Consider the following 25,638-nt stretch of genomic DNA (forward strand, 5'->3'; position numbering starts at 1 on the left):
AGCTCCAGGGTCACATGCCGTCACATGCATGCAGATGGGACCTAGTCCTGTACTCAGATCGCTCGTGGGCGCGAGCCCAGAGCCCCCGCGAAGGGCCAACCCACCTTCAGAAACGCCCAGCCCCCCACCAGGTGCCCCGGGGTGCAGGGTGCATGGGTTCCCATTTTAACCGCTGGGCAGAGTCCCTGATTCTGGAGAGGGGGTGCTTACGGGCGGTGGCGCGAAGTGCCCTCTCGGGGACAGCGGGGCACGTCTCGGTCAAGATGCGCTAGTGAACACGTGGGCATCGGACATGCTGCCCTGACGACGGGGGGGTCACGTGGGAGGGGACGGGGGCGGGGCGGGGCCTGGCCCCGCCCCCCGCTCCGCAGGGCCTCACATGAGCACGCATTTGCCCTTGAGTTTTTCCTTCCGCTTCTGCTGCTTGCTCTTCTTGCCGTCGATCTGGAGGCTCACGGTCCTGCGCTTCTCCAGGTTGAGCAGCTCCTGGAAGAGCTCCTTCACGTTGTGGTTGAGCTTGGCCGAGGTCTCCATGAAGGCGCACTTCCACCTGCGGGCCAGGGCCTCGGCCTCGCCGCTCTCCACCTCGCGGCTGGGGCTCTCGTCACACTTGTTGCCCACCAGCATGATGGGGATGCCGTCCACGTCCCCTTTGATCTCGCAGATTTGCTCGTAGATGGGCTTGAGCTCCTCGAGAGACTGCCGGCTGGTGATGGAGTAGACCAGGATGAAGGCGTGGCCCTTGGAGATGGACAGCCGCTGCATGGCCGGGAACTGGTGGCTGCCCGTGGTGTCCGTGATCTGCAGCGTGCAGATGCTCTTGTCGCAGCTGATCACCTGCCGGTAGGTGTCCTCCACCGTGGGGATGTAGCTCTCGCGGAACGTGCCTTTCACAAACCTCAAGACCAGCGAGCTCTTGCCTACGCCACCTGCCCCGAACACGGCCACCCGGTAGTCGTTGCTCTGTTCCGGCATGTTGCTCCACAGCCGCGGCTCGGCTCGCACCCAGGAGGCACCTGGCAAAGGAACCAGACGTGCGAGAGAATCGGTTTAAAAGAAAAAAAAAAAAAAAAAAAAGGAAGGAAAATCTTGACGAGGATTGCTTTACCCTCTTTCCATAGCTTAAAAAGAACCAAAGGGATACATTCTGTTTTCGAGCTCCCAACGTAAGAAAACTTGAATTTCATTTAAAAATTTTAGGGGCGCCCGGTGGCTCAGTCGGTTAAGTATCTGACTCTGGACTCTGGCTCAGGTCGTGATCTCACAGTTGGTGAGTTCGAGCTCGGAGTCAGGCTCTGTGCTGACGTTGCAGAGCCTGCTTGGGATTCTCTCTCTTTCTCTCTCTTTCTCTCTGCCCCTCCCCTGCTCTCTCTCTCTCCCCAAATAAATAAATTTTTAAAAAATGGCATCAAGGTCACTGTTTTATAAGCATTACAAGAAACCCTCTAGATAATGCGCACTCGGTGCTTACCCAGCAGAAGCTCCCAGCATTAGAGGACGGCCAGGCACAGAAAGGCGTCTGTTACACACCCTGCGTGGTAACTGCCATGGTAAAGTCATAAACAAAGGCCGAAAGAGAGCCTGCTGGGGCATCCAGTTCTGTGTGGGGCCCTGAGGGGAGATTTCACAGAGGGTGAAGGTGTGAAGGGATGAAGGGCGGGTCACCCAGAAGACGGGGTTCCTTGCAGATGCCCAAGGGTGCGAAGGGAGCCAACACGGTGCCAGGGCAGACAGCTGGTGTGCATGGACATCTGGGACAGAGCTGACGAGCAGGGAGCGGTGGCCTCATCAGTCGAGATAAAAGGCCAAAGAGACAAGTAGGTTTGGAGAAGCTGAGCAGGAAGCAGCTGGGCCCGGGTCAGGTTTGTAGGACACACAGGTGGAGACAGGTATCTGGTAGGTGGCTGGGCTGTGGTCTGAAAACTCAGCAGGGAAGTCCAGGCTAGTGATAAGGATGTGGGTTTCATCCATATATAAAGAGCACGATAATAAGTAAAAATCAGCCAGGGTGAAGACGTATAGTGAGAGAGAAGATCAAATTCCACATCCAGAGAACTTGACAAGTCATCTACTTCAGCTTTCTGCACCGGAGTTGCCTGCACCAGAAAATGGAGATAGCAACACCACCTTCTCCTCAGAGCTGCTCTGGGGTGTTTGTGAGACAAGGACTGCCACTCAGCACAGTTGGGGGCCCAAGCTCTCTAGCTGTTCAGTAAGGACTAGGCAGAAAAGGCGGTCACAAAGGAGCAGCAGGGACAGGAGGAAGAACTGGAGAGAAGGTAGCAAAATGCCAAGAAAGCCCAAAACTGTCAAGAAGTCATGGAGCTCGCATAGCTATACACACCTACGTTAAATGAGAACAAAGATCTCAAATCAGTAACTTGATCTCCCACCTTACAAGAGTCAAGTAACCCCAAAGGAGAAAAAATGCGGGAAATACTAGATTACAGTGGAAGTCAGTAGAATAAAGAATAGAAAAACAATAGAGAAAAATCAATAAACTCAGAAGTGGGTTTGTTTTTTTAATAACAATAAAATTAACAAGCTTTTTGCTGGACTGGCCAAAGAAGCAAGAAAACTCAAAATGTTAACATGAGAAGTGGCAGAGGAGACATCACTACTGACCCTGCAGAAACATAGTTATCAGAGGCTCCTGTGACCAACTGCATAGAAACATGCTACATAACTCAGAGGAGGCAGACCCAAACTACCAAAGCTGAATCAAGCAGAAATCGAAAATGCGTAAAGACCTACATAGCAAGACAGTAATCAAAAAACCATCCACAAGGAAAGCCAGGTCCAGACAGCTTCACGGGATTAATTATATTGGATTAATACCAATCCTTTGCAAACTCTTCCAAAAAGTTGAATGGGAGAATACACCTGTCACTCTCTCTGAGGCCAAAATTACCCTGATACCAGCTTGAGATACAGAGACATGACAAGAAAACTACAGAGCAGTATCTCTTCTGAACAAATACAAAATCCTCAACCAAGACTAGCAAAACGAATCCACCAATGCATAAAAAGGATTATACATCATAACCAAGTAGGATTTATGCCGGGCATGCAAAGTCGGCTTAACATCCAAAAATTAACATAACATACCATATCAATAAAAGACCAAAAGCATGATAATCTCAGTAGATACAAAAAAGAAAAAATTGACAAACTTCAGTACTCAATCATGATAAAAAAAAAAAAAAGAGCAAATCAGGAATAAAAGGGAACTTCTTCCTCCAGAAAAGAGCATATTATGAAACACCACAGTTAAGACAGTACTTCATGATGAAAGATTGTTTTCTCACTACAATCAAGAAAAAGACCAGTGTCCCCACTCTTGCAACTTCTATTTACCATTTTACTGAAGGTTTTAACTAGAAGAATAAGTCAAGAATGTGAAATAAAAGGCATCCAGATTGGAAGGGAAGAAATGAAACTATTTATTGCAGAAGGCACAACCTTGTAAATAGAAACTTTTAAGGAATCTTCCAAAAAGAAAACTAATAAACTACTTCTAAAAGGTTTTCAAATATCCATATAAAAATCAACTGTATATCTCCACACCCGCAATGAATAATCTGAATACAAAATTAAGAAACCAATTCCATTTACATCATGAAAAAGCATAAGATACTTAGGAATAAAATTAATAAGGAAGCATAAACATTGTACTCTGAAAATTAAAAAAAATATATTGTTGAAAGAAACTGAAGACCCAAAGGAGTGGAAAGGCACCCATGTTTATGTATCAGAGGACTTAATTTTGTTAAAATAGCAATATTCCCCAAATTACCTACAGATTCAGCACAGTCCCTACATAAATTCCAATTGGCTACTCTATGGAAATTTCCAAGCTGATTCCAAAATTCACCTGAAAATTCAAAAGGCCCAGAATAGTGAAGCAATGGCGAATTTAGAAAGAAAGAAAGAAAGAAGGGAAGGAAAGGGCGGGAGGGAAGGAGGGAATGGGGGAGGGAAGGGAGGAAGGACAGAAGGAAGGAAGTTGGAGAACACATACTTCCTGATTTCAAACTCACTGAGAGGAGCAGAAAGACACTATACATGACGACATTGTCTACAGATTCTGAAACAGATTCACAGATACACAGGAACAGATCCAGAGCCCCCAGTGTGAGAAATAACATGTTAAAGTAACAGGCTTGGCTTTATCCCTGATAGCCAGGCGATGGAAACAACCCATATGTTCGCGGTAGAAATGGAATATTCGTACCATAAAAAGCAACGCATCGGATTAATACATCCCTACGATAAGAAAAAGCGATACCAGGAGTGGAACATGCAACACGCTGGTTGAACGTGCCAGTTGAGATGCGCTCCACAGCCCGCTGGATGCTGGAAACGCTGCCCATCTTCGTGCGGCTGGGGGTTACGGAGGAGTTACGCAGTGGTCTTGCGGATTGTTCAGAATGACCATATTCTCTCAAACTTATCATGGAAATGAAATATCACTTACAAGCCAGGAAACCCAATAGGGTTGATTCTCAGACTCGAGTTAAAGGAAAGTACCCTTGGAGATGGAGTGTGGTAGCTTTGATCTGGGGGCCGTAAGAGGTGAAGGAAGTCTGGCAAACTTTAAGTTGACTGGGATGTCCTGAACTACGAAGGGAGTCAAAGCATCTTGCAGTGCGTGTGGGAGCAAGGACAACCAAGGAGATGGTCAGAAAGACCAGAAGTGGGGCTTTCTCTTTAAGGAAATTGAGGGCTGAGGAAAGAGGAGGGGACAATCAGCCGAGGTACTGTGGGGGGGAGACTGTAGGGATCGGCTGTGCGTATTCAACACAGCAAACCCGGAAGAAGGCAGGAGCCACTGAGATCCAGAATGCACACAGGGCGATGGGTCTTCACGGAGAGAAGAGCGAGATCGGGTGGAGGCACGGGACCCCGTCTAGACCGGCCCCTCGACCCCAACCACCTGTCATGTCTCAGCTTAACGTGTTAAAAGGAACAAATGAGAAGCCACATAATGCATATACTTGGTTAAAGAGATAATGGAGATCGTAAAACACTCTTTCATCCACACAGAGGCCCCTTCCCTCCTTTGACAGCTTCTTTCCAGAAACAACCACTGTTAAAAAGAACAGAAATTCAGTTATCACTTCCTGGTGTGCACCATGAGAATTTTAAATAATGCACTCATGGCTTGAAGCGTAGAACTTAATGTCTCGACTTACTGACTTTGGACCATATCTTTCTGTGAAATTAGCACACTACCTTCCTCCATTGCCTGATTTTTGTGAGTTACACTCCATTTTTAAGCACCTGCCAGTATTTCAGTTTCCCAGATATAACATTTACAATTTGTTCCAAAATTTATATTAAGTCTTCTGTACTTGCCTGCAGGTTGTTTCTAAACTCTATCAAGAAACAGCTTATTGAAAGGGTTTTGTAAAGATTTTTCAATGCAGAAGTCGATAGTAGGACTGAACCCAGTGAGGGGAAAGGTCATCGTCAATCAGACTTTGCTGACTGATACATAATCTTCTGTGTCTGCATTGTTGGGGTCTTAGGTTGGGTTGGGTTTTTTTAACCCTAGTTTTTTGGGGTTTTTTTGCTTTTGTACCTAGGTCACTCTTAGTTGCCAATTTGTCTTTTTTTTTTTTTAATTTTTATTCATTTTAGAAAGACAGAGAGCAAGTGGGGCAGGGGCAGAGAGAGTGGAGACACAGAATCGGAAGCAGGCTCCAGGCTCTGAGCTGTCAGCACAGAGCCCGATGCGGGGCTCAAACCCACAAACCGTGAGATCGTGACCTGAGCTGAAGTCGGATACTCAACCGACTGAGACACCCAGGCGCTCCGAGTTGCCAATTTCTCTATTTCAATTTATTATCACCTTGCTTGGATCCATTTTATGTTTTGGCATGAACATTACTGGTAAGTTCTTTTAGATGGCCTTAAAACTGAGTCCGTGCCACGTTCCCCTGATTGATGCAATCCTGCAGCCAAACAAAGTTGCAAGTATTTTCTCTACAGATTTTAAGGACCATGTGTCTTTTAACTTGGTCATCACCAGGGATATTGGTGTGAAATCCAAAGGCGGTAAGATACTCTCTCCTCTGTAGGGAACTCGGGATTCTCCCTTCTCTTTGGCAGGTGGGGGTTTCTCTTTATTCTGAGAGCTACGCCATCCCACCAGGATATATATAGAACTGCTTTTTGACTACATTTTTTGGGGGGTTGGGAGCGGATTAAAAATCTGATCATTTCCGCAACCTGGGGAAATTTTTATTTTTTCTATTTTTAGGAAGTGCTTCATCCCAACCCCTCTACTTCTCTCTCTTTGTGGAACTCTTATTAGGTGATGGCCCGAGTGTACCTATTCTTAATTGCTCTAGAAGGGCTTTCCTTATATTTTCAATCACTTTTCTCGTACTCTGATTTTGCCCCTCTCATAGAAGCGCTTTCTTATCTCAGACAAGGGGATACCTTGCGGACTTTCAGCAAGAATGCTACTTGCGATTTGTTGCCTCTGTTCTTATCACATATCTGAGATATCTCTGGTTATGTCTGTTCACTGCAATCTTCCTCTGTCATGGGGTTTCCACCAAATGTCTGCTCGTCCCTGGTTGTCCCCTGATTTATGAAAGAAATCGCCACCTGGCTGGGAGAGGCAGCCAGGGCAGTTTCTATGGATGCACAGATCTGTCCACCAAAGTCTCTTCTGCCCTGAATAGGACAACTGTCTGCAATGACCCCTTTCTACTTTCCTTTTCTGGGACTTATCTGGACTAAATGGTCACTCAGCCCCTCACCCCTCTGAAAAGCTTATACACAGACAAATGAGGGAACGGATCAAAGAAAGAGAGTAAATAATCCATCCCAAAGGATCACAAAAATATAGAAATGTGTGTCTTAAAGAATTCAAAGTGAGACGTTTTAAATACTGAATATTAGGTTAGAGGTACAGTATTATGATTTACAAGAAATATACATTTGATCATTCAGATGATGAAAATATATTTTTCAGGGCACCTGGGTGGCTCAGTCACTTAAGTGTCTGATTTTGGCTCAGGTCATGATCTCACAGTTGGTGGGTTCAAGCCCCGTGTGGGGCTCTGCGCGGACAGCACGAGCCTGCCTGGCTTCTCTCTCCTTTCTCTGTCCCTCTGCATTTGCACCCTCTCTCTCAAAATAAATAAACTTAAAAAAAAAGTTCTTTAAATCTACTACTAATGAAAGATAAATGGGTCACTTAAGTAAAAATAAAAACTATTATCGACTTTACAACACAAATGAGGACACTTTTAAGAGAAATTAATTTTCAACGGAATGTAAATTCTCTAGGTAGGAGTGGGTACTTTTACACACTTTTAGAATTTCGATTTAATGGAAGATTCATTTCATGTACCTTCTCAGCTGACCCTAAAAACTGAAAGATCTGTTCGTTAGTGGGAAACGTTTGCCAGATCGTAAAGAGTTAAACAGCTATGGTCTGTCTTTCCCTAAGGAAGCAGACTCAGTTTTTCAGGAACCTTGTTTCCTGGTGTTCCGGAAACACCCCGCCCTGCAGTGTGGGGACAGGTGTTGAAGCAGGTGACACATCTGCACCTAGATAATGGAGCCACCGTCCCACGGCGGGGGGCCCGGGGGCACCCAGATATTCATGGCAAGACTCCTAACATCTGCAAAAGTGAAACAAGTGGGGATATATTGAGGCATGTCTTGGATTGGAAGCATTAGAATACATTATTCTTTAAGACCTTTGTTGTCGGGAGGCAAATAACCCCGCAGCTTAGGCACAGAAAAAAGGTTCACTAGTGTGTGTCTGCTACTATTCCATTTGGAGAAAGCATCATGGTCAGGAACGCCCAAGGGCCAAGTAACATGCATTTCGTCACACTTTTCAGACTCCCAAGAGCCTGGCCGTATTTGGGGCATTTTCTGCCTTCCTCCTCTTCTTTCCACGGAAAATGAAGAGACAAGTCATGCGAATAAGCAGCAACACCATCTCCTTGGTCAAAGGATGGGTCACCGAGGTTGACCCTGCAGCTGGCCCTGCAGGGAAATGAACACCAAAGCATGAAGGCGGCAGGGACACGGAGACCCTGCGGACACGGAGAAAGAATGTGTTCCATGAGGGGCGTGAGGCTCAGTGTGCTGTGCGCAGCCCGGGGCCTGCCTTCGCCGCGAGCCTGTTGAAACGAAGCCCTACGTGATGTGTACTTGCTCAGGTTGGTTTCCAGGTTTGGCCAGATAAAAGTCTGCAAGGTTGGCAAGTGGCTACGAAAGAGTCCCTCAAACCATCATCAGTTAGGTTGTTACTCATGCTTTTGGGGTCAAAGCTAAGAATCAGTGCCCAACCCAAGGTCATGAAGATCTACCCCTGCTTTCTTCTGGAGTTTTATGATTTTAGTTCTTATATTTAGGCCATTGATCCATTTTGAGTTGATTCTTGAATACGGTGTGAGGAAGGGTGTCAGGTCACTTTCCTGTGGATGTCCCCTTGTCCCAGCACCATTCGTTAGAGAGACAATTCTTCCTCCACCAAATGATCTTGACCCCCTTGTCAACAATCAACTAGCTCTCGGGGCGCCTGGGTGGCTCAGTCGCTTAAGTGTCCGACTTCAGGTTAGGTCATGATCTTGCAGTCTGTGGGTTCAAGCCCCCTGTTGGGCTCTGTGCTGACGGCTCGGAGCCTGGAGCCTGCTTCAGGCTCTGTGTCTCCCTCTCTCTCTGCCCCTCCCCTGCTCACTCACTCTCTCTCTCTCTCTCTGTCAAAAATAAATAACATTAAAAAAATTTTATTTTTAACTCAACTAGCTATAAATGTGAAGATTTCCTTCTGGACTCCATTCTATGCCATTGGTCTATATGTCTCTTCCTATGCCAGTGCCGCACTGTTTTGTCTACCGTAGCTCTGCGTTAAATTTTGAAATCTGTTAAGTGTGACATCTCCAGATTCGCTGTTCTCTTTCAAGACTGTTTTGGCTCTTTGGGGCCTCTTGCAATGGCGTACAAAAAATAAATAAATAAATCAGACTTTGTCAAAATTAGAAACTTCTGTGCAACAAAGAGCATTATCACGAAAGTTAAAAGAGAACACACACAATGGGAGAAAATATATATTCTGATGAGGATCGAATAGAAAGAATATATAGAGGGCCCTTACAACTGAATAACAAAAAAGAAAACAAGCCAACTAAAAAATGGACAAAGGGCTTCTATAAACATTTCTCCAAAGAAGTTCTACCAATGGCCAAGAGGCACAGGAAATGATGGTAAACACCACTAGTCACCGGGGAAAAGGCAGATGGAAAACACACTGAGCCCCACTGCACACCCAGTGGGATGGTTACTAACCAAAATCAAAGCAAAAGAACAACAACAACAGCAGCAACAAAAAAGAATCAGAAAATAACAAGTGTTGGAGATATGGAAAAATTAAAGCCCTTGTGCATTACAGGTAGGAATCTAAGACAGGGTAGCCACTGTGGGAAAATTCGACAGAGAATTACCCTATGACTCAGCAATCCACTCTTGGGTGTTATCTCCCAAATCACTGATACACAATTGATACATGGAGGTATAATTAAAATAATTGAAAAGACACATTCACAGAAGCACTCATCACTACAGCCAAAAGGTGGGAGCAAACCAGTGTCCGCTGAGATGAGCGTATAAACATGTGGTCCATCCATACAATGGAACATCATTCAGCCGGAAAGGGGAAGGGAGTTCTGTCACCTGCTACAGCATGGATGAACCTTGAGGACATTACGCGGCATGAAATCAGCCAGGCAGGAAAAGACAAATACCATAGGATTCCGCGTAAATGAGGTCCCCGGAGTAGTCACACTCCCAGAGATGGTGATGGCGTGCGCCAGGCTGGGGGGGCGGAAGGAGTGGACAGTGTTTGATGGGGACAGAGCTTCAGTTTGGGGAGGTGAAGAGTCCGTGGACGGAAGGACGTACGATGGCGTGAACGTGCTTACGATCACTGGCTTGCACGCCTGAAAATGGTAGATCTCCTGTAATGTGTATTTCGTCACAATAGAAATATACGAGTGTGAGTGAAAACATTTTTGGCAACAAGCAAATCACTATTAAAAGACCACGCTCCTGACGTGAGCGCAACGGACAGCAGGCAGCAGGGCACACACCCTCACCCCTTTCTCGTCCACATCACATAGCAGAAGCAATAAGGGTCTAATCTGACCTGACAAAATCCCGACGAGACCAATTACGATTTGCACCTACTTCCTGGCCCTAAGTATATACTGCATTACAGGTGACATGAAGCGTCACCAGTAACCAGGGCACTGGAAACCCAGCCCAGCCCGGTGGACTGCCTGGTCCAATATGGTGGCCACTCCCCATGGGAGTTCCTGCTGCCCTGAAGGGAGGCGTCCCACGCTGGATTTTGAGCGCTTAGTGTAAGAAAGAATTTTAAATTGATAGTGATTGTGATATTGATTGTAAGTTAAAATGATGTTATTTCATATACATCGGGTAAGGTAAATTACTTAAAATAACTTCCCCTGTGCCTTTAGTTTTTAAGATGTGGTTACTTTGGAAAATGCAAAATTACATACATGGCTCACATTGTATATTTACTGGTATGCAGTGTTCTGGAACAAACCCCTATATTTTTTTAGCGAAATTTACCAACACGTTGTAATGAATCCAATGTGTTACAAAATGTACTTAAACGTGATTTTTTTAGAAAACCCTTAGAATCGTCTTCTAATTAACAGTGAAAGCCAAAAAGCCAGAAGCCAGAAAAAAATACCTATTTTCCTGCCGTGGCAAAGTATATAAAATAACACACCAAAGTGCACGGTGACAAACTAAAATGCATTCCTTCTCTGAATCCTCTAGAAAGATAAAAAGAAAGTAGTACTTAAGTTAGGAAGAAACCAATATTCCAAGTTTCTCAGCAGAGAGATTGGCTACAATTGAGAAAAAGTACAAATGTTCCAAACACACTTTAGTGCGTCCATAATTTGCTGGAATGATTCTCCTTCAATAACAAGGTTCTTTGGCACAAACATCCTTCACTCGGTGTTTGTTTATTTGTTTGTTTGTTTGTTTGTTTGTGGTCACTCTCCCCACTCCTTCTCCAAAATCCGCACCCGCAAAGGCGGGGTGGGGTCCCTGTTGGATTCACTCACCAGCACATCAGGGCATCCGACCCATCGTGGGAGAAACACTCTGCACGTATCGAATGATTATCTGCTGTTGAAATACATTTTTGTGAGTGGACCAAGGCAAATCCTACCAGAGAAGACAAGTGAATTCTTCAAGGAAACAAAACAAAGGTTTGAAAAAAGCCTACATAAGAGCAACCCCTCATAGGTTGGCAACGTCAACCTTACAAAAGGATGTGTGGTAACGTTGTAGAGACAGAACCAGAGGGGCAGAAGTTGTTCCATCACACGGGAAGTGCTTACAGCCAGAAGTCCCCAGGGGCTACGGATACCATGCATTTGGATATTTTATTTTATTTTATTTTATTTTATTTTATTTTATTTTATTTTATGGTCTCCCTTCTCCAATTTCATCCACTCCCCGACCCTCCCAGCTCTGTGCAGTTTGCTCTCTGTATTTATGAATCTGTGGCTATTTGTTTAATTATTTTGTTTTTCAGATTCCGCAGCTAAGTGAAATCGTGTGGTGTCTGTCTTTCTCTGTCTGACTTATTTCACTTAGCGTAATACCCTGTAGGTCCATCCCTGTTGTGTCAAAAAGCTCGCTCTTTTTTATGGCTGAGTAATACTCCATTGTCCGTATGCCACATCTTCTCTATCCATTCATCTGTCAGTGGACACTTGGGCTCCTTCCACATCTGTACTCTTGTAAATAAGGCTGCAATAAACATAGCGGTGCATATATCTTTTCGAATAAGTGTTCTCATTTTCTTTGGGTAAATACCCTGGAGTGGAATTACTGGATCATATGGCATTTCTGTTCTTAATTTTTTGAGCAACCTCCGTACTGTTTTCCACCGTGGCTGCACCAGTTTGCGTTCCTACCAACAGTGCATGAGAGTTCCTTTTTCTCCACATCCTCGCCAACATTCGTTCTTTGTCTTTTTGATTTCGCCACCCTGACAGATGTGAGGTGACATTTCATTGTGGTTTTGATTTGTAATTCCCTGATGAAGAGTGATGATGGGCATCTTCTCATGTGTCTGTTGGACATCTGGATGTCTTCTTTGGGAAAATATCTATTCTGGTCCTCTGCCCATATTCAATCAGATTATTCGGGGTGGAGGGAGTTTGGTCTTGATTTATATAAGCTCTTTACCAAGTTTAAATATTAACCGCTTATTAGATATATTATTTGCAAATATCTTCTCCCATTCACTAGATTGCCTTTTAATTTTATTGATGGTTTCCTCTGCTGTAAAAAAAGCTTTTTATTTTCGTGTAGTCCCAATAGTTTATGTTTGCTTTTGTTTCCCTTGCCTGAGAAGACCTACCCATAAATATGTTGCGAAGGCCAATGTCCAAGACATTACTGCCTGTATTATCTTTTAAGAGTTTATGGTTTCAGGTCTCACATTTAGGTCTTTTACCTCTTTGAGGTTCTTTTTGCATAGGATGTAAGAAAGTGGTCCAGTTTCATTCTTTTCCATGTAGCTGTCTCCAACTGGCAGGAGCAACGGAGGGCAGAGAGGATCTCAAGCAGGCTCTGTGCTGTCAGTACAGAGCCTGACATGGGGCTCGAACCCACGAACTGTGAGATCATGGGATCATGACCTGAGCTGAAACCAAGAGTTAGATGCTTAACCCACTGAGCCACTCAGGTGCCCCCAACTGGTGTTTTTTAATGTAAAACAGGTATTTGTAATTTATAATAGGCAAAAAGATATACACAATATTATACATACATACATATAACGTATTTTACATATACGGCAAGTATTTTTAGTATATATAAATAATATATAATAACATGTAACATATAAAAATAGAACTTTATTATATATAATCAATAAAATAAATTAAAAATAAATTAAAAACAAAAATAAATAAATAAAACCTTATTATATACATACATAATATTATACATACATATATATAACGTATGTTACACATACGACAAGTATTTTTAATATATATATAAATAATATATATTAACGTGTACCATAAAAATAAAACTTTGTTATATATAATAAAATAAATTCAAAATAAATTAAAAACAAAAATAAATAAATAAAACCTTATTATATATATAATATTATACATACATATATAAAACATATACAATATGTTGCATACTGTATATTGTATATATTGTATATTGTATATATCGTATATTGTATGTTACCTATACAATTGTATATGTTATATATACGGCAAGTATTTTAATATATGTAAATAATACATAATAATATGTAATATATAAAAATAAAACCTGCAAGACACAGAAAATTCTTCCACATACTCTTGAAGGAAGTTAGAAGCACCCACAAAAGTACTTTCTCCCGCAGGATGTCTTACCAGTCATCTTGTAGCAAAGAATACGGAAGTGTTGCCAAACTAAAAGGCAAGTCATGCGTTTATCTTTATGCAAAAGACAACTGTTCTAAATCCACGGCCGTTTTCTGCATGGGAGATGGCTTTCACTAGTATGCCACACAGCAGATATTTTATGAAAATAGGCAATCTCCTCTGTCTCTCTAATATAAAGATGAGATGTTAGACATTTTAGACGGGAGAGAGGGGCACCATACTTCCTTTGGAAAAACCATCCTATGGAGACAGCAGTTTGAAAAGAGATGCGTGAAAATGCTTCTGGGAGAGTGACGTCACTAAGAAGGTGACAGGGTTGTTCCTGGCTCTGCTCCCCCCGACGAGAGGACCAACTGACACCTCTCTGAGAACCGGACGTCGCTTCAGAGGATCCCAGAACACCGGGGGGTGGGGGGGCGCGGAAACACCCCCTCCCCACAGAGGCCAAGACAGACTGCGTTGCAGGGGACAAGAGATGGAGCCACACTGGGCGCGTGGCCCCTTCCCCAAGACAGCACAGCACCACGAGGAGGGGTCTCCCCTGAGCCCCTGCATCCTCCGGGGAAAAAGGGAACCCAGGAGGGACCAGCAGCCTGCCCCAGCACTGTGGTCACTTCGCAGGAGCCCCAAGTCGAATTCACACCATGGGGACTGCAGAGAGATGTGTGTGTGTTGGGGGGGGGGGGCGCTTAGCCATCGGGAACCTAACTGTGAACAGGAAATCTGAACAGACCGGGGAGTCAAGGGGGCTCCGCCCGTTGAGCATCTGACTCTTGATCTGAGCTCAAGTCGTGGTCTCATGGTTTGTGGGATTGATCTCAGTGTCTGGCTCCACACTGTTGGCATGGAGCCTGCTTGGGATTCTCTCTCTCTCCCTCTCTCTGGCCTCCCCTGTGTGCTCTCTCTCTCTCTAAAAACAAAACAAAACAAAACAAAACAAAACAAAACAAAACAAAACAAAAAAACGAAAACAACAACAAAGAAAAGCCTTAAAAACTTCTTTTTTTAAATTTGTTTTAATGTTTATTTATGTTTGAGAGACAGAGAGAGACAGAGCACGAATGGCGGAGGGTCAGAGAGAGGGAGACACAGAATCTGAAACAGGCTCCAGGCTCCGAGCTGTCAGCACAGAGCCCGACGTGGGGCTCGAACTCACGGACCGTGAGATTGGGACCTGAGCCGAAGTCGGACGCTCAACCGACTGAGCCACCCAGGCGCCCCAAGCCTTACAAACTTCTAAGTTATAAGACAAGAGTACTCGGGCTGTGATGTACATCATGACGACGACAGCCAACGGTGGGCAGGACATGCAGGAAAGCTGAAAGGGTGTGAATCCTAATTGTTCTCATCCCAAGGAGAAAATTCCTTCCTTAAATATTTTTTCCTTTCTTTTTATTTTATCCATATGAGAAAACGGATGTTAGATGAACCTATTAGGGTAATCAATACCCAAGAGAGATAAATCAAACCATGCCAGATGCCTTAAACTTACACAGGGATGTATGGCAATCATTCGTCAAGCGTGACGGGGAAAAGCGGCTTCTGTTACGTGACCGTGTTGGAAGCAATGCAGACGTGTTTCTGTACAGCTCTCTTAACTGCACAGTTTAAAACCTGAAACTCAAAGTCTTTTTTTTTTCTCTATCATTTTATTTTATTTATTTTTTTTTAATTTTTTTTTTAACGTTTATTTTTTATTTTTGAGACAGAGAGAGACAGAGCATGAATGGGGGAGGGTCAGAGAGAGAGGGAGACACAGAATCTGAAACAGGCTCCAGGCTCTGAGCTGTCAGCACAGAGCCCGACGCGGGGCTCGAACTCACGGACCGCGAGATCATGACCTGAGCCGAAGTCGGACGCTTAACCGACTGAGCCACCCAGGCGCCCCTCTCTATCATTTTAAAGGTGTTTCCAAATGAAGGGTTTCCATGAGTGTGGGAGTATCGATAAAACGAATGGATGCAGCGCCCCTCAGTTCCACACCAAGGTGCACAGGGGACATCAGAGGGGCCAGAGGACAGCTCCCTGGAAAGTTGCCACTCGAGCTAAGATTTGAGAGAGGCAGTGGAGTGAGGTCTGGGGCCCTGGGGAAGAGCTCCCTGGCAGAGATAGCATCCCGTGGAAGCACCTGATGCCAGTGTGGTGTGCTCTAGGGCCACGGAAGATTCCAGAACGCAGGGAGGGAGGGAGGGATCGGAAAAGCAGGTGAAGTCAACACGTAATGGGTGGGGGCAGGAGGAGGCAGCTCTTGTCACGAGAAGGACGGCAGCCACGGAGGGTTTTCAGCAGAGAAGGGACGGTGGTGTGACCCGTGCTGTGTGGGACGTCCTTGAGGACCCAGGAGGGCAGCGTGGAAGCGGGAGACAGGACGTCCTGCCTTGGACCACGGTGGCCGCAGGGCAGGGGGTCAGTGTCATCCCCGCCAAGATCACCCTCTGGTTCCAAGACCGCAGATGCCAGCCATATGCCAGCAATGTCCAACGGCATGTCCGCGGCCGGCCTCTGCCCGGAGGTGCAGGCCATGTGCCCTCTCCCCGCCGAACCTCTCCGCTGGGACGCCTTGGACACACCCCCAAATAACGTGGGCACAACCGAACCGCCCCCACCCCCCTCCACGCCTCCCCTTGCAACTTTCCTCGTCTTGGCCGATGGCGACGTTCCCTTCCGGCTGTCCGGGCCGAAACCCCCAGAGCCCCCCCCCCCGAACCCCTCTTCGTGTCCCACGCCTCACGTTCAGTGCACCAGCGGCCTCCAGCCACTCCAATCCACTCCCCAACAGCCCCAGATCACCCCTGCACTCCAGACCCTCCATTGGCCACGCTGTCTCCCCCAGAACGAGAGCTAAAGGGCTCAACCCCCACAGTCACCTCCTGCTATTTTCCCCCCAGCTCACCCCAGCCACATCTGTCTCCTCGCTGCTACTTGGACAGCAGCTGGCATGCTCCTGCCCCGGGGCCTTTGCACAGGCAGTTACCGCTGCATGGACCGCTCTTCCCCTCCCCCACCTTCTGCAGACCTATGTTCGAATATCACCTTCCGGCCCAGACTTTGCCGACCACCCTATCTCACTGCACGATCCCAGCCTCAGCCCTGGAAGTCTATCCCCTCTTCCTGCCTTATTTTTCTCCACAGCACGTTTTCCTTTCTGACATACTCGTAATTGACTTTCTTAAACCATAGGCTCCGTGCGGGCTTTTTATCGGTTTCGTCCACTGCTGTCTCCCCAGGGCTTGCACACCGCCCGGCCCGTAGGAGGCGTTCAGTAAGGATCTGCGCAGAGCGTCAGCGAATCTGCGTTTCGCTTCTGACGAACAGATGGACGAGGACAGACCACGCAAGGTGCCTCGGGCAAGAGCCACGCGGGCGGAGATCTTGGGGGTCGGCTCGAGGCGGCCAGGCACCTGCGGCTGCCACGTGCGTTGAGCGGCATCTCGGACGTGGCTTCCCGGCCGTGGCAACACAGCGTGAACGAGGCCACCCCGCTTCAATGACAGCGCGGCGCTGTGCTCGTGATGTGTCATCCATGGCCCTGTGCTGGGGGAGCGCATCCACAAGGCGGACCACGGCCCCGTGCGGGCCCCGTGTGGGGAGAGCCCTCCGCGCCCCAAGCGCCACAGCTGGAGCTCCCCAAATACCAGAAGCAGGGGGACGTGACTGCCAGAGGCTGCAGGAGGGTCGCGATGTGAGCGGAGGCCGGACGGGGCGCCTGGCCATGACCGCACGGGCTTCGGAGGGCGGCTCACGGCCACCGAGGGGGGCCGGCTCCCACGGAGAAAGCGGACCAGAAGTCCGCTGCAACCAACCGGCCAAAACCCAGGCAGCTGAGCCTAGAAAGACAGCAGGAGGACGGAACACAGGTAGAGTGACGCCAGCAGGGATGGGTGGCGGCCGGCTGGGGAAGGAGTTAAGACGCAAGCGACGGTCGATAAAGCGTCAAGAGAAAAACTCCTAAGGTTTCTAAGTGGCAGAACTGGAGACACAGGATGAGATCCTCTCCTGAGAGCACGCTGGGCCCAGGTCAGGCGTTAAGGGGAGACGGTGAGCTTGGGTTCCCGCGTAGCACCCGGCAAGAGTGTCTGGGCCCATCGAGGCTCACGTCGAGGGGGCAGGTGGGTAACGCGTGCTGGGCCGGCCATAGCACTGGGATCAATCAGGGTGCGCTGTTCAGGGAGGGATTGAAGCCCGGTGTGGACGAGGCGGTGTGGGAGAACCACGAGGCGACAGCAGAGGGCTCGGACAGACCCCGGAATGAGTGCCGTGGGGGGCAGCGGGTCTGCAAACGTCACAGGGAGCCCCCCCAGGGTGGATCAGCCGTGCTGAGGGCCGTGTCGGGGAAGCACCCCAGGGAAGCACGGTCCTCAAAGAACGATGGAGAGAATGGGGGTAGGAACTGGAGAGCAACCCCCGGCCGGGAAGCAAGGCGGGTCCCTGGGGCACCCGGCGAGAGTGGTTCTGACGGAGCGAGCGTGAGGTGCAGCTTAGGAACGTTTCCTGGGGCTCTGGCTGTGGAACGGGGGGATGGTTGCAAATCATTGGCTCAATGGAACCCAGTTTGGGCTTTTGTCTTTTTTCTTTTTTTAATTAATCGAAGGCTACACAGACATGAACGTGTATAAACATCAATGGGAAGGTAACAACTGAAGAGGCCACCGGGATGAAATGCACGTCCCGGGAGAGCAGCTGAGCAAGGGCACTGAGAAGGCGTGCCGTAAGCACAGGACGCCGTGGCTGCAGGAGGGGTGCCCCACAACCCCCCGGATGGGGGAGAGCTCCCAGGACTGACTAGATCCCCTGTCACTGTCACGTGGACCTTCAGAAGAGAGGACAGAAAGACTGGGGTCACCTGGATGGCATGCGGCCAAACCGTGAGGACGGCCCCTGGACCTGGTGAGGCAATGCTCGTGGTGAGCAAAGAGCATCAGAGGTCAGAAGCCGATGGGATGAGCAAAGCAAGGGCGCGGAGTCAGTAGCTGTGAACCACTAATCAATACTTATTTGCGTCCGCTCTGCAGTTACCAGGCAGGTCAGCAAAACGTGCCGTAAAAGGCTGTGGCTACCGACGCGTCTAGAATCCGACAGCAGGTGACGTCGGACGGTCCTTAGCACCAGCTGTCCTCAGCAGGCTTGTGGTCAAAGCTATGATCCCCAGAATCCTTCCAGAGATGAACGGACTAGCGCCACAAAAATATCAAGGAGGGGATATGCCTACGGAGGCAAAACAGCATGAATGCAGTTACAGAGGCGGGACTGCCCGTGCGGAGATGAGCTCAGGCTAGGAACAGACGGAAAGAGTTGGCAAAAGCAGGAACATGGATTTAACCAGACAAAAACTGGCGCGTCCCTGCAGACCCAGCTCAAAGAGCAAGATGTAAAGAAAACAATCAATAGTTTAAGATTAACTGGAGAGCGTCTACACCAGGGGAGCTAGAAAGAGCCCATGCCGAAGGCCAGAAGGCCATCCAGAAGCAAGGTGCAATGTGAGACAGCAGGCTCCATGCCAGGCTGTGCGCCGGAAGAACAATCTGATACAGCGAGAGAGAGAGAGACGGGACCTGTAAGATGCCGGTCCGATCACATCCACCCGCTGGAACATCCCAGGAACCTCCCACAAGGGTGGAGAGGTCCCCGACAAGCTGTGCCTTCAAAACACCCCTGATTTGGGTGTCAGCAGCCCTGATGAACAGATGAAGGACCCGAGACCCACAGTTGAAGCAACAGCGGTCGATGCCCAGCTAGGGAGCAGGGGAACCTCTTCAGCCGAGAATCGGCAAACCCAGGAAGGCAACTGAGCCGATCCAAATCGGCAACAACCGAACCACGAGCTCAGGATGCTAAAATGTTCAGGAAGGAAGTGTTTTGTTTTGTTTTGTTTTTACAGTAACATCTAATATTGCCAAGCGACTTTCAGAATGGTCTTGTATTTGCTTTAAAAAGACAATAGCCACATTAGGCAGCTAGGAACAGACGACTGTGTATGTTTTCTGACCCAGTCGCCAGGAACAGTCCCCTGCCAAGAGCATAGATCTGCTGCATAAAGGAGGGTAGGTCCTGAAACGTTTAGCGCGCATGTTGATCGATCAATGGTACAGAACCAGCATTATAACTGGGTGTGACTACAACAGTAGGTATCTAGTCAAAGAGGAATAGGTACCAACTGATAGATCATGGCTGAGAAAGAAAGATAAATGGGAGTATCGTACCCCCAATAGTCACGGGACTATTCCACAGTTGTCTTTAAATCCTAGGGGGTCTTTCCCAAGCAGGGGAGCAACGAGACAGCCCGCTGATCTTATGCGCCCATAGGTAATGGGAGGTGGGGGTGGTAGGGTTAGGAAGGTGTGTCCGAGTCCATAAAATAAGGAAAATACCAGTGAGCTGGATTTTTGATGTGGAGAACTGAGCGAGCTCCTGGCTTTGTGCTGGACTCAGAGACCCGGATACTGACCATTTTCCCCCAAAGGTACACTCAACATTCAAAAGTCACAGGTATGCACCAATACGACCAACGGAGTGGGAAGATGACACAGGAAGGAAAGTGTCCCCTTCCAAGGGCCCCTCTGTCTGAGCTCCTCTGTCATAAGCACATGGACCCTTCTGGACTCCAGCTTCAGCAGTGGAGGCAGGAGAGAGGAGAAAGTCCTCATAGACAGCTCCCGTGTTCTCTTACTTCCTCAGAAACCCAATCACTTTCCAGACATCAATTAGCTTTAGAAAAACATTGCACAAACTCCTCTCGTACAAGACGCTGCGCTCTTTAAACCTGCTATCCTGGCTTCTGAGACAGGCAGCCGTGTGATGGAAATGACACCCGCCTCTCCATCACTCATTGACCACCGAGGCCATCCAGGGGCTGGGTGAAGAAACCAACATCCTTTCATTAAGGTCCCTCATTTCTGGGCTTCGAGAAGTCAGTATTCACGGGTCAATGATAAAGCGTTACATTTCACAACGCTATTGAATGGCGTTGAAATGGATGGCAACATTGAAAATACATACACATACCCTAAAGGATAATACGGAAAGATCTGTGGAGAATATTCAGTCATGCAGTAGATACTAGCTCACTAGTTGGTTATCGATTTGACAATGGATTTGCTGTTACCTGCCCACTAAAGGAATTTAAATATGAAAACTGAATGATCTCCAATGGGACACGGGGACTCAGTTGCTGACGTCCGCCATCAAGGATTGGACAGAAGCACACAGTGGTTGTGCAAAATGGCGGCACCCACCAGGTCTGCTGCTTTGTTTCTGCTACAGCAGGTCCTCTAGGCTGAATGCAGGTGGAATCCACAAGTCTAGCCACTGGTTATTTTTCAGAGAACCAGGTATTTTTGATGCAAGTGTTTAACCCAACCAGATATTTGATCCAACCCTCCTATTTTACTAATAAAGAAGCAAAAATAGGTTTTAAGATCGCACAACCAGCTACTGGTAGGGAAGGGTAGGCCACAGCTCTTACAGCAATTTGAGATTAGCTGTTTATTTATTTTTGATAGTGTTTAAGTGGCTCAATTTAACAGCTCCTAATGTTTCAGCTTTTAAGTTACTTTGTCAAAAAGTTAATATTCCATAGCCATGCTGGCCAATACAACAGCCACCAGCTACATGGGCTATTGACCTCTTAAAATGTGGCTGATCCAAATTGAGATGTTCCATAAATGTAAGACTTGGCATGGAAGAAAAAAAACCTTCTAAAATATCTTATACATATTTTGTATCGATTACATCTTTAAACAGTCATTTTTGATAGATTGGATTAAAGAAAATACAATATTACAATGAATTACACCTGTTTATTTTTACTTTTCTAATGTGACTACTAGGACATTTTAATGCATGCATGAGCCTCACACATTTTATCTATATGGGACAGTACCGATTTTGAGGACAACACTTCACTGCACTAAGGACAGACCCACCGGGGACCTTTCTTTTCCTGATTTAGCCAGTGGCGGGAGCAAAAGATGTGAGGACCAGGGCACATCCACTCCGGGTACTGTAATGAATACTCAGCTGGTGGAGGGAGAAAGGCTTGCGAGAAACATCCTCTAGGAAAAACTGAAGCATCATTTGCAAAAATCCGTGAAATAACTTCAGGTTCATCCTTAACTGCACATGCGTGTGCCAATTCAACTTGTAAAAGAACATCAGCAATCGTGACGGCATGACAACCACCACCTGCCTTTCGGATTAAGAGCAGATATTTCCCTAGAAGAATCATAACAAAAACAATGGCCTAGAAATCAGCTGTCTTTAAAGAGACAGCTGTCCATTGTAAATACCCCAACCAGATAGGCAGATAGATAGACAGACAGACAAATATATAGAAAGAAAAATGGACAGAAAAAATAGACATAGATAAAGATATAGATAGATAGAAAGATAGATAGATAGATAGACAGATAGACAGACAGACAGATAGATAGATATCCAACCCACCTTAAAAGTGAGAATGGGACACAGGGGTTACCTGAATTGAAAGTTACAGCTCAGCACTGAGCCCTCTTTAACTTCCAACAGTTTGCAGGCAACCTCCTCCCCCCGCAGAAAGCCAGACGCTCCTCTTTATAACAAAGAAATTTTTTTAGTGCAAAAGTTCACTGCGTTCATCTAGGGGGAAGAATGATGCTTTCGTCCAAATCAGTAGGTAACTTGCAACACACCAACACACCACCTAAGGCAACAAAGTAAGCACAGACATGTTTTCACAGTCACAGATGCATTCTCTGTTTGACAAAGAACGGCTCGGCATTTTTCAAAGGTTTTAATGTTCCAGTAAGCTGTGCAGGCACCCGAGTGGAGACCGTGTTCCCTGATGGCTGAGAATGCCAGATTGCCAGACAGGAGCGCAAAGGCACTCCCACAACTCAGAATTCGATTTGGCTGTCTTCTGAGTCTCTCCTCAGGAACAACTATTAAAGCTGTAACAAGAAAAGATTCTGGAGGTTTCTGCAATAACCGTGCACACAGAATTGCCGTCTGCAGAGGTAACCCAGGAGGAGGAAGCAGCGACCCCAGGCGATGGAAGGTAGTCCCCTCTCCCCGCTCCCCTGTCTGTGTTCACCAAGACCATTGCCTGACCACCAAACGAAGGGCCATGTGTTAAAGAGCATGAAAATGTGTCCCCGTCTGGTCTCTTCTCTTTCTGTAAGATCAACTACGGGTCTCCTGGTGCCTCGGCCCATAGGAATGCCGGGCTCCTGCATTTCCAGAGACAGAACTGTTGGCAATTTGCAAGTTCAGGCAGTGGCCAACAACAACAAAAAGTATTATTCCCCTCCCCCAAATTTGTTAAATTTGTTCTAATTTTACCCTCCCCTTTTCTCTCCCTCCCACTCCACCTCTTCAAATCCAAATGCCACCGGAAAAGAAGTGCATTCGGACTGATCTGGATGTAAAATGCTCCGGGCTTTTTTGGTTACCTAGAAAATCTTCTTTAAAGAGAAGATTTTATAGGTTTTTAGTTCAAAGCAGGAAAGGTCTCCTGTGCTAAGACTGGCTTCTCACGTAGAAGGGGGGTCGTTCAGAAGATAGTAAAGGGCGAATATGCAAATAGATCCCTAAGGAAGGCACGCTGTGTCACTGCTCAGTTAGGACTGGATGCCCCCACCAGCTGTATCTCAGCGTCCAGTGGATGTGACCGGGGACGCACAGGGTTGCCACTTTCCAAGTCTCCCAAACCCCCAAGGATGGGTATTGGAGCTTTAAAGGAGAAAAACAGCATCCTCGGCCGCAGCGCGGACTGGGGCAGAGGCTCCCGCAGGGCGAGACGACGCCAGCGGTGCCTTGCAGGGAGCGGGAGCCCCCGGGAGTCATTGTCATTTGGGGGGCTGCGGCCCCTCCCCTCCCCGGCCCCTGCGCCAGGGCAACAGCGAGGGGCGCCCGCAGACTCGGGAGGCACATGTAAGGGGAGAACTGAAATATTTCGCCACGTCCCAGCCCAGCCCGTGAAGGGCCGCTGAGGGAAACCGTGCTAAGCCAACAGCCTTCATAACGCGCTGTCCATCCTTCCCACTTGGAGCCACGTCTCGTGGCACTTCCGAAAATCCACTCAAGCAACTTCCACGCTGCAAACACCTGCACCACAGCACCTTCTGAAGCACCAACTCCTGTTTGGGAAGGGATCCCAAAGAATGTGCAAGGTACGGATCTCTCTCTCTCTCTCTCTTTTCAAGAACGCGTTTCAGACCACGGCACGGCACCGAGACGCACACCCTCCCCGCCAAGGATACAGAAATGCGGCTTCCCGCTCGCCAACTCCAGGGGCCGTGCTGCTGACTCGCCCTCCCGGCGACGGCAATCCCTCCTCCTCGGGGGCTCCAGGCGCGGAGGCCCGGGGCCGGCGGGGCCCCAGGGCGGGCGCGGCGCAGCCACGGCCGAGGAGGGGGATCCTTACCTGAGGGGCAGCGCAACTGCGCTCCGGGCTTGTCCCGAGCTCGCCTGGCACCGGACGGGGTAGGGCCGGCTGTGCCGCTGCGGGCTCCTCCCGAGGCGGGCGGGGCGCCGCCGCCGTGACGATGCCGTCAGCTGCTCGCCCGCCGTGCGCCCCCCGCGCCCCGGCACCTGCGCCCCGCGCCCCCGCGCCCCCGAGTCCGCGCACCTGCGCCCCGCGCCCCCCGCGCACCTGCGCCCCGCGCCCCCCGCGCACCTGCTCCCCGCGCCCCCAGCGCACCTGCGCCCCGCGCCCCGCGCACCCCGCACCTGCGCCGCGCAGCCCGGCCTTCCTCCTCTCGCTCTCCCTCTCCAGTCACCACTTCCGAGCTGGACCAGCTGCTGCAGCGGCGGCTGCTTTTGCTTAAATGGCGTCCGCTCGCCTCCAAAGAGCTTTTAGGTGCCACCTACTGCACGCTCCTGGAATGGATGGCCGGGACTGGAATTTTCTGAGAATTCAGTGAATTAACACCCTTCCGTGGCAAGTGCGCCGGATTCTTTTGTTTGGGATCGTTCACACCGTCAGCTGCAATCACCGCGAACCACACAGGCTTTTCTTTCCGCGTCCAGACGCTGAATGAAAAACCACCTCGTTTCGAAGTCGGGTGAAATAGGGCCAGGCCGGTAGCCAACCACACGCTGCAGATTAACGCGTTCTGATTTAACAAACCCCTGGGACAAAACCACCCCGGGCGGTCTGGGGCTGGAACTGACTTTCCACCGAATAGTTTCGCATTAGCGTCTGGAGCAAACAACCAGCTTTGTTTTCTGACATTGATAAACCATTTTGTCCAAGAAGCATTTGCCCAGAAACAGGTGAATCAGCAAGAAACAAGATTTGTGGCTAACAGCTCTGTGCCAACGGTGTTCAAACGCTTGCCTGTAACCCTGATGGAATATTGCATTGAAACTACGGGTTTGAGGAATATTGCCTCGCCCTACTAAAACCCAGTCTGTTTTAATGACAATTTTTCCCAGAGAACTGGGCAGTGTTTTGTTGTTTTTCACGTTTGGTGTAGCTTATAGAATCCCATTTCCCTGTTCCGAAACTGTCTTGAATTTCCGTATAGTTTCAAATTGCCTTCTCCTTTGATGTCATTTCCAAAGTAAATTTGTGCTCTATTATTCACAGGAAATATCTGTTTTTAAAAATCTTACCTTAGGATGATAACTGTAATCGAGAAAATTTAGGATTCCCACTGGTTCATCTGAATTCCGACCTAGAAGCCAGGGCCATTGGAATATGAAAAATACACCATTTTGTCGAACTGCATGAAGGCTACCCTGGGCAACTCTACCCCTATTTTATTTATTTATTTTTTTAGTGTTTGTTATTTATATTGAGACAGAGAGAGAGAGCGACCAAGTGTGAACAGGGAGGGGGCAGAGAGAAGGAGAGAGAGAATCCCAAGCATTGATGTGGGGCTTGATCCCATGAACCGTGAGATCATGACCTGAGCAGAAGTCATTCAACCGACTGAGCCACCCAGGTGCCCCTAATGTTTATTATTTATTTCTGAGAGAGAGAAACAGAGCATGAGCAGGGGAGGGGCAGAGAGAGAGGGAGACACCGAATCCGAAGCAGGCTCCAGGCTCCCAGCTGTCAGCACAGAGCCCAACGTGGGTCTCGAACTCACCAACGGTGAGCTCATGACCTGATCCGAAGTCAGACGCTCATCCAACTGAGCCCCCAAGCGCCACGACCCTGGGGCGAGACAGGAAAGCA

At 48.0% G+C, this 25,638-nt stretch overlaps 1 protein-coding gene across 2 annotated transcripts; it reads right to left on the reverse strand.

The window, feature by feature from the left end:
* Window positions 1-24,260, reverse strand: DIRAS2 (DIRAS family GTPase 2). Of its 2 annotated transcripts, none has more exons than XM_042964308.1 (2): window positions 24,183-24,260; window positions 1-1,016 (listed from the first exon to the last, which is right to left on the reverse strand). In XM_042964308.1, exon 2 carries the CDS (start codon window positions 973-975, stop codon window positions 376-378), a length of 600 nt encoding a protein of 199 aa, XP_042820242.1. In that variant the 5' UTR covers window positions 976-1,016; window positions 24,183-24,260; the 3' UTR covers window positions 1-375. The 2 variants fall into 2 exon arrangements, with proteins under 2 accessions (XP_042820242.1, XP_042820243.1); XM_042964309.1 differs by lacking the exon at window positions 24,183-24,260 and adding an exon at window positions 23,878-23,914.
* Between the last annotated feature and the right edge of the window lie 1,378 nt (window positions 24,261-25,638).

Source organism: Panthera tigris, chromosome D4 (assembly GCF_018350195.1).
Source record: "Panthera tigris isolate Pti1 chromosome D4, P.tigris_Pti1_mat1.1, whole genome shotgun sequence".
Lineage (NCBI taxonomy): Eukaryota > Metazoa > Chordata > Mammalia > Carnivora > Felidae > Panthera > Panthera tigris.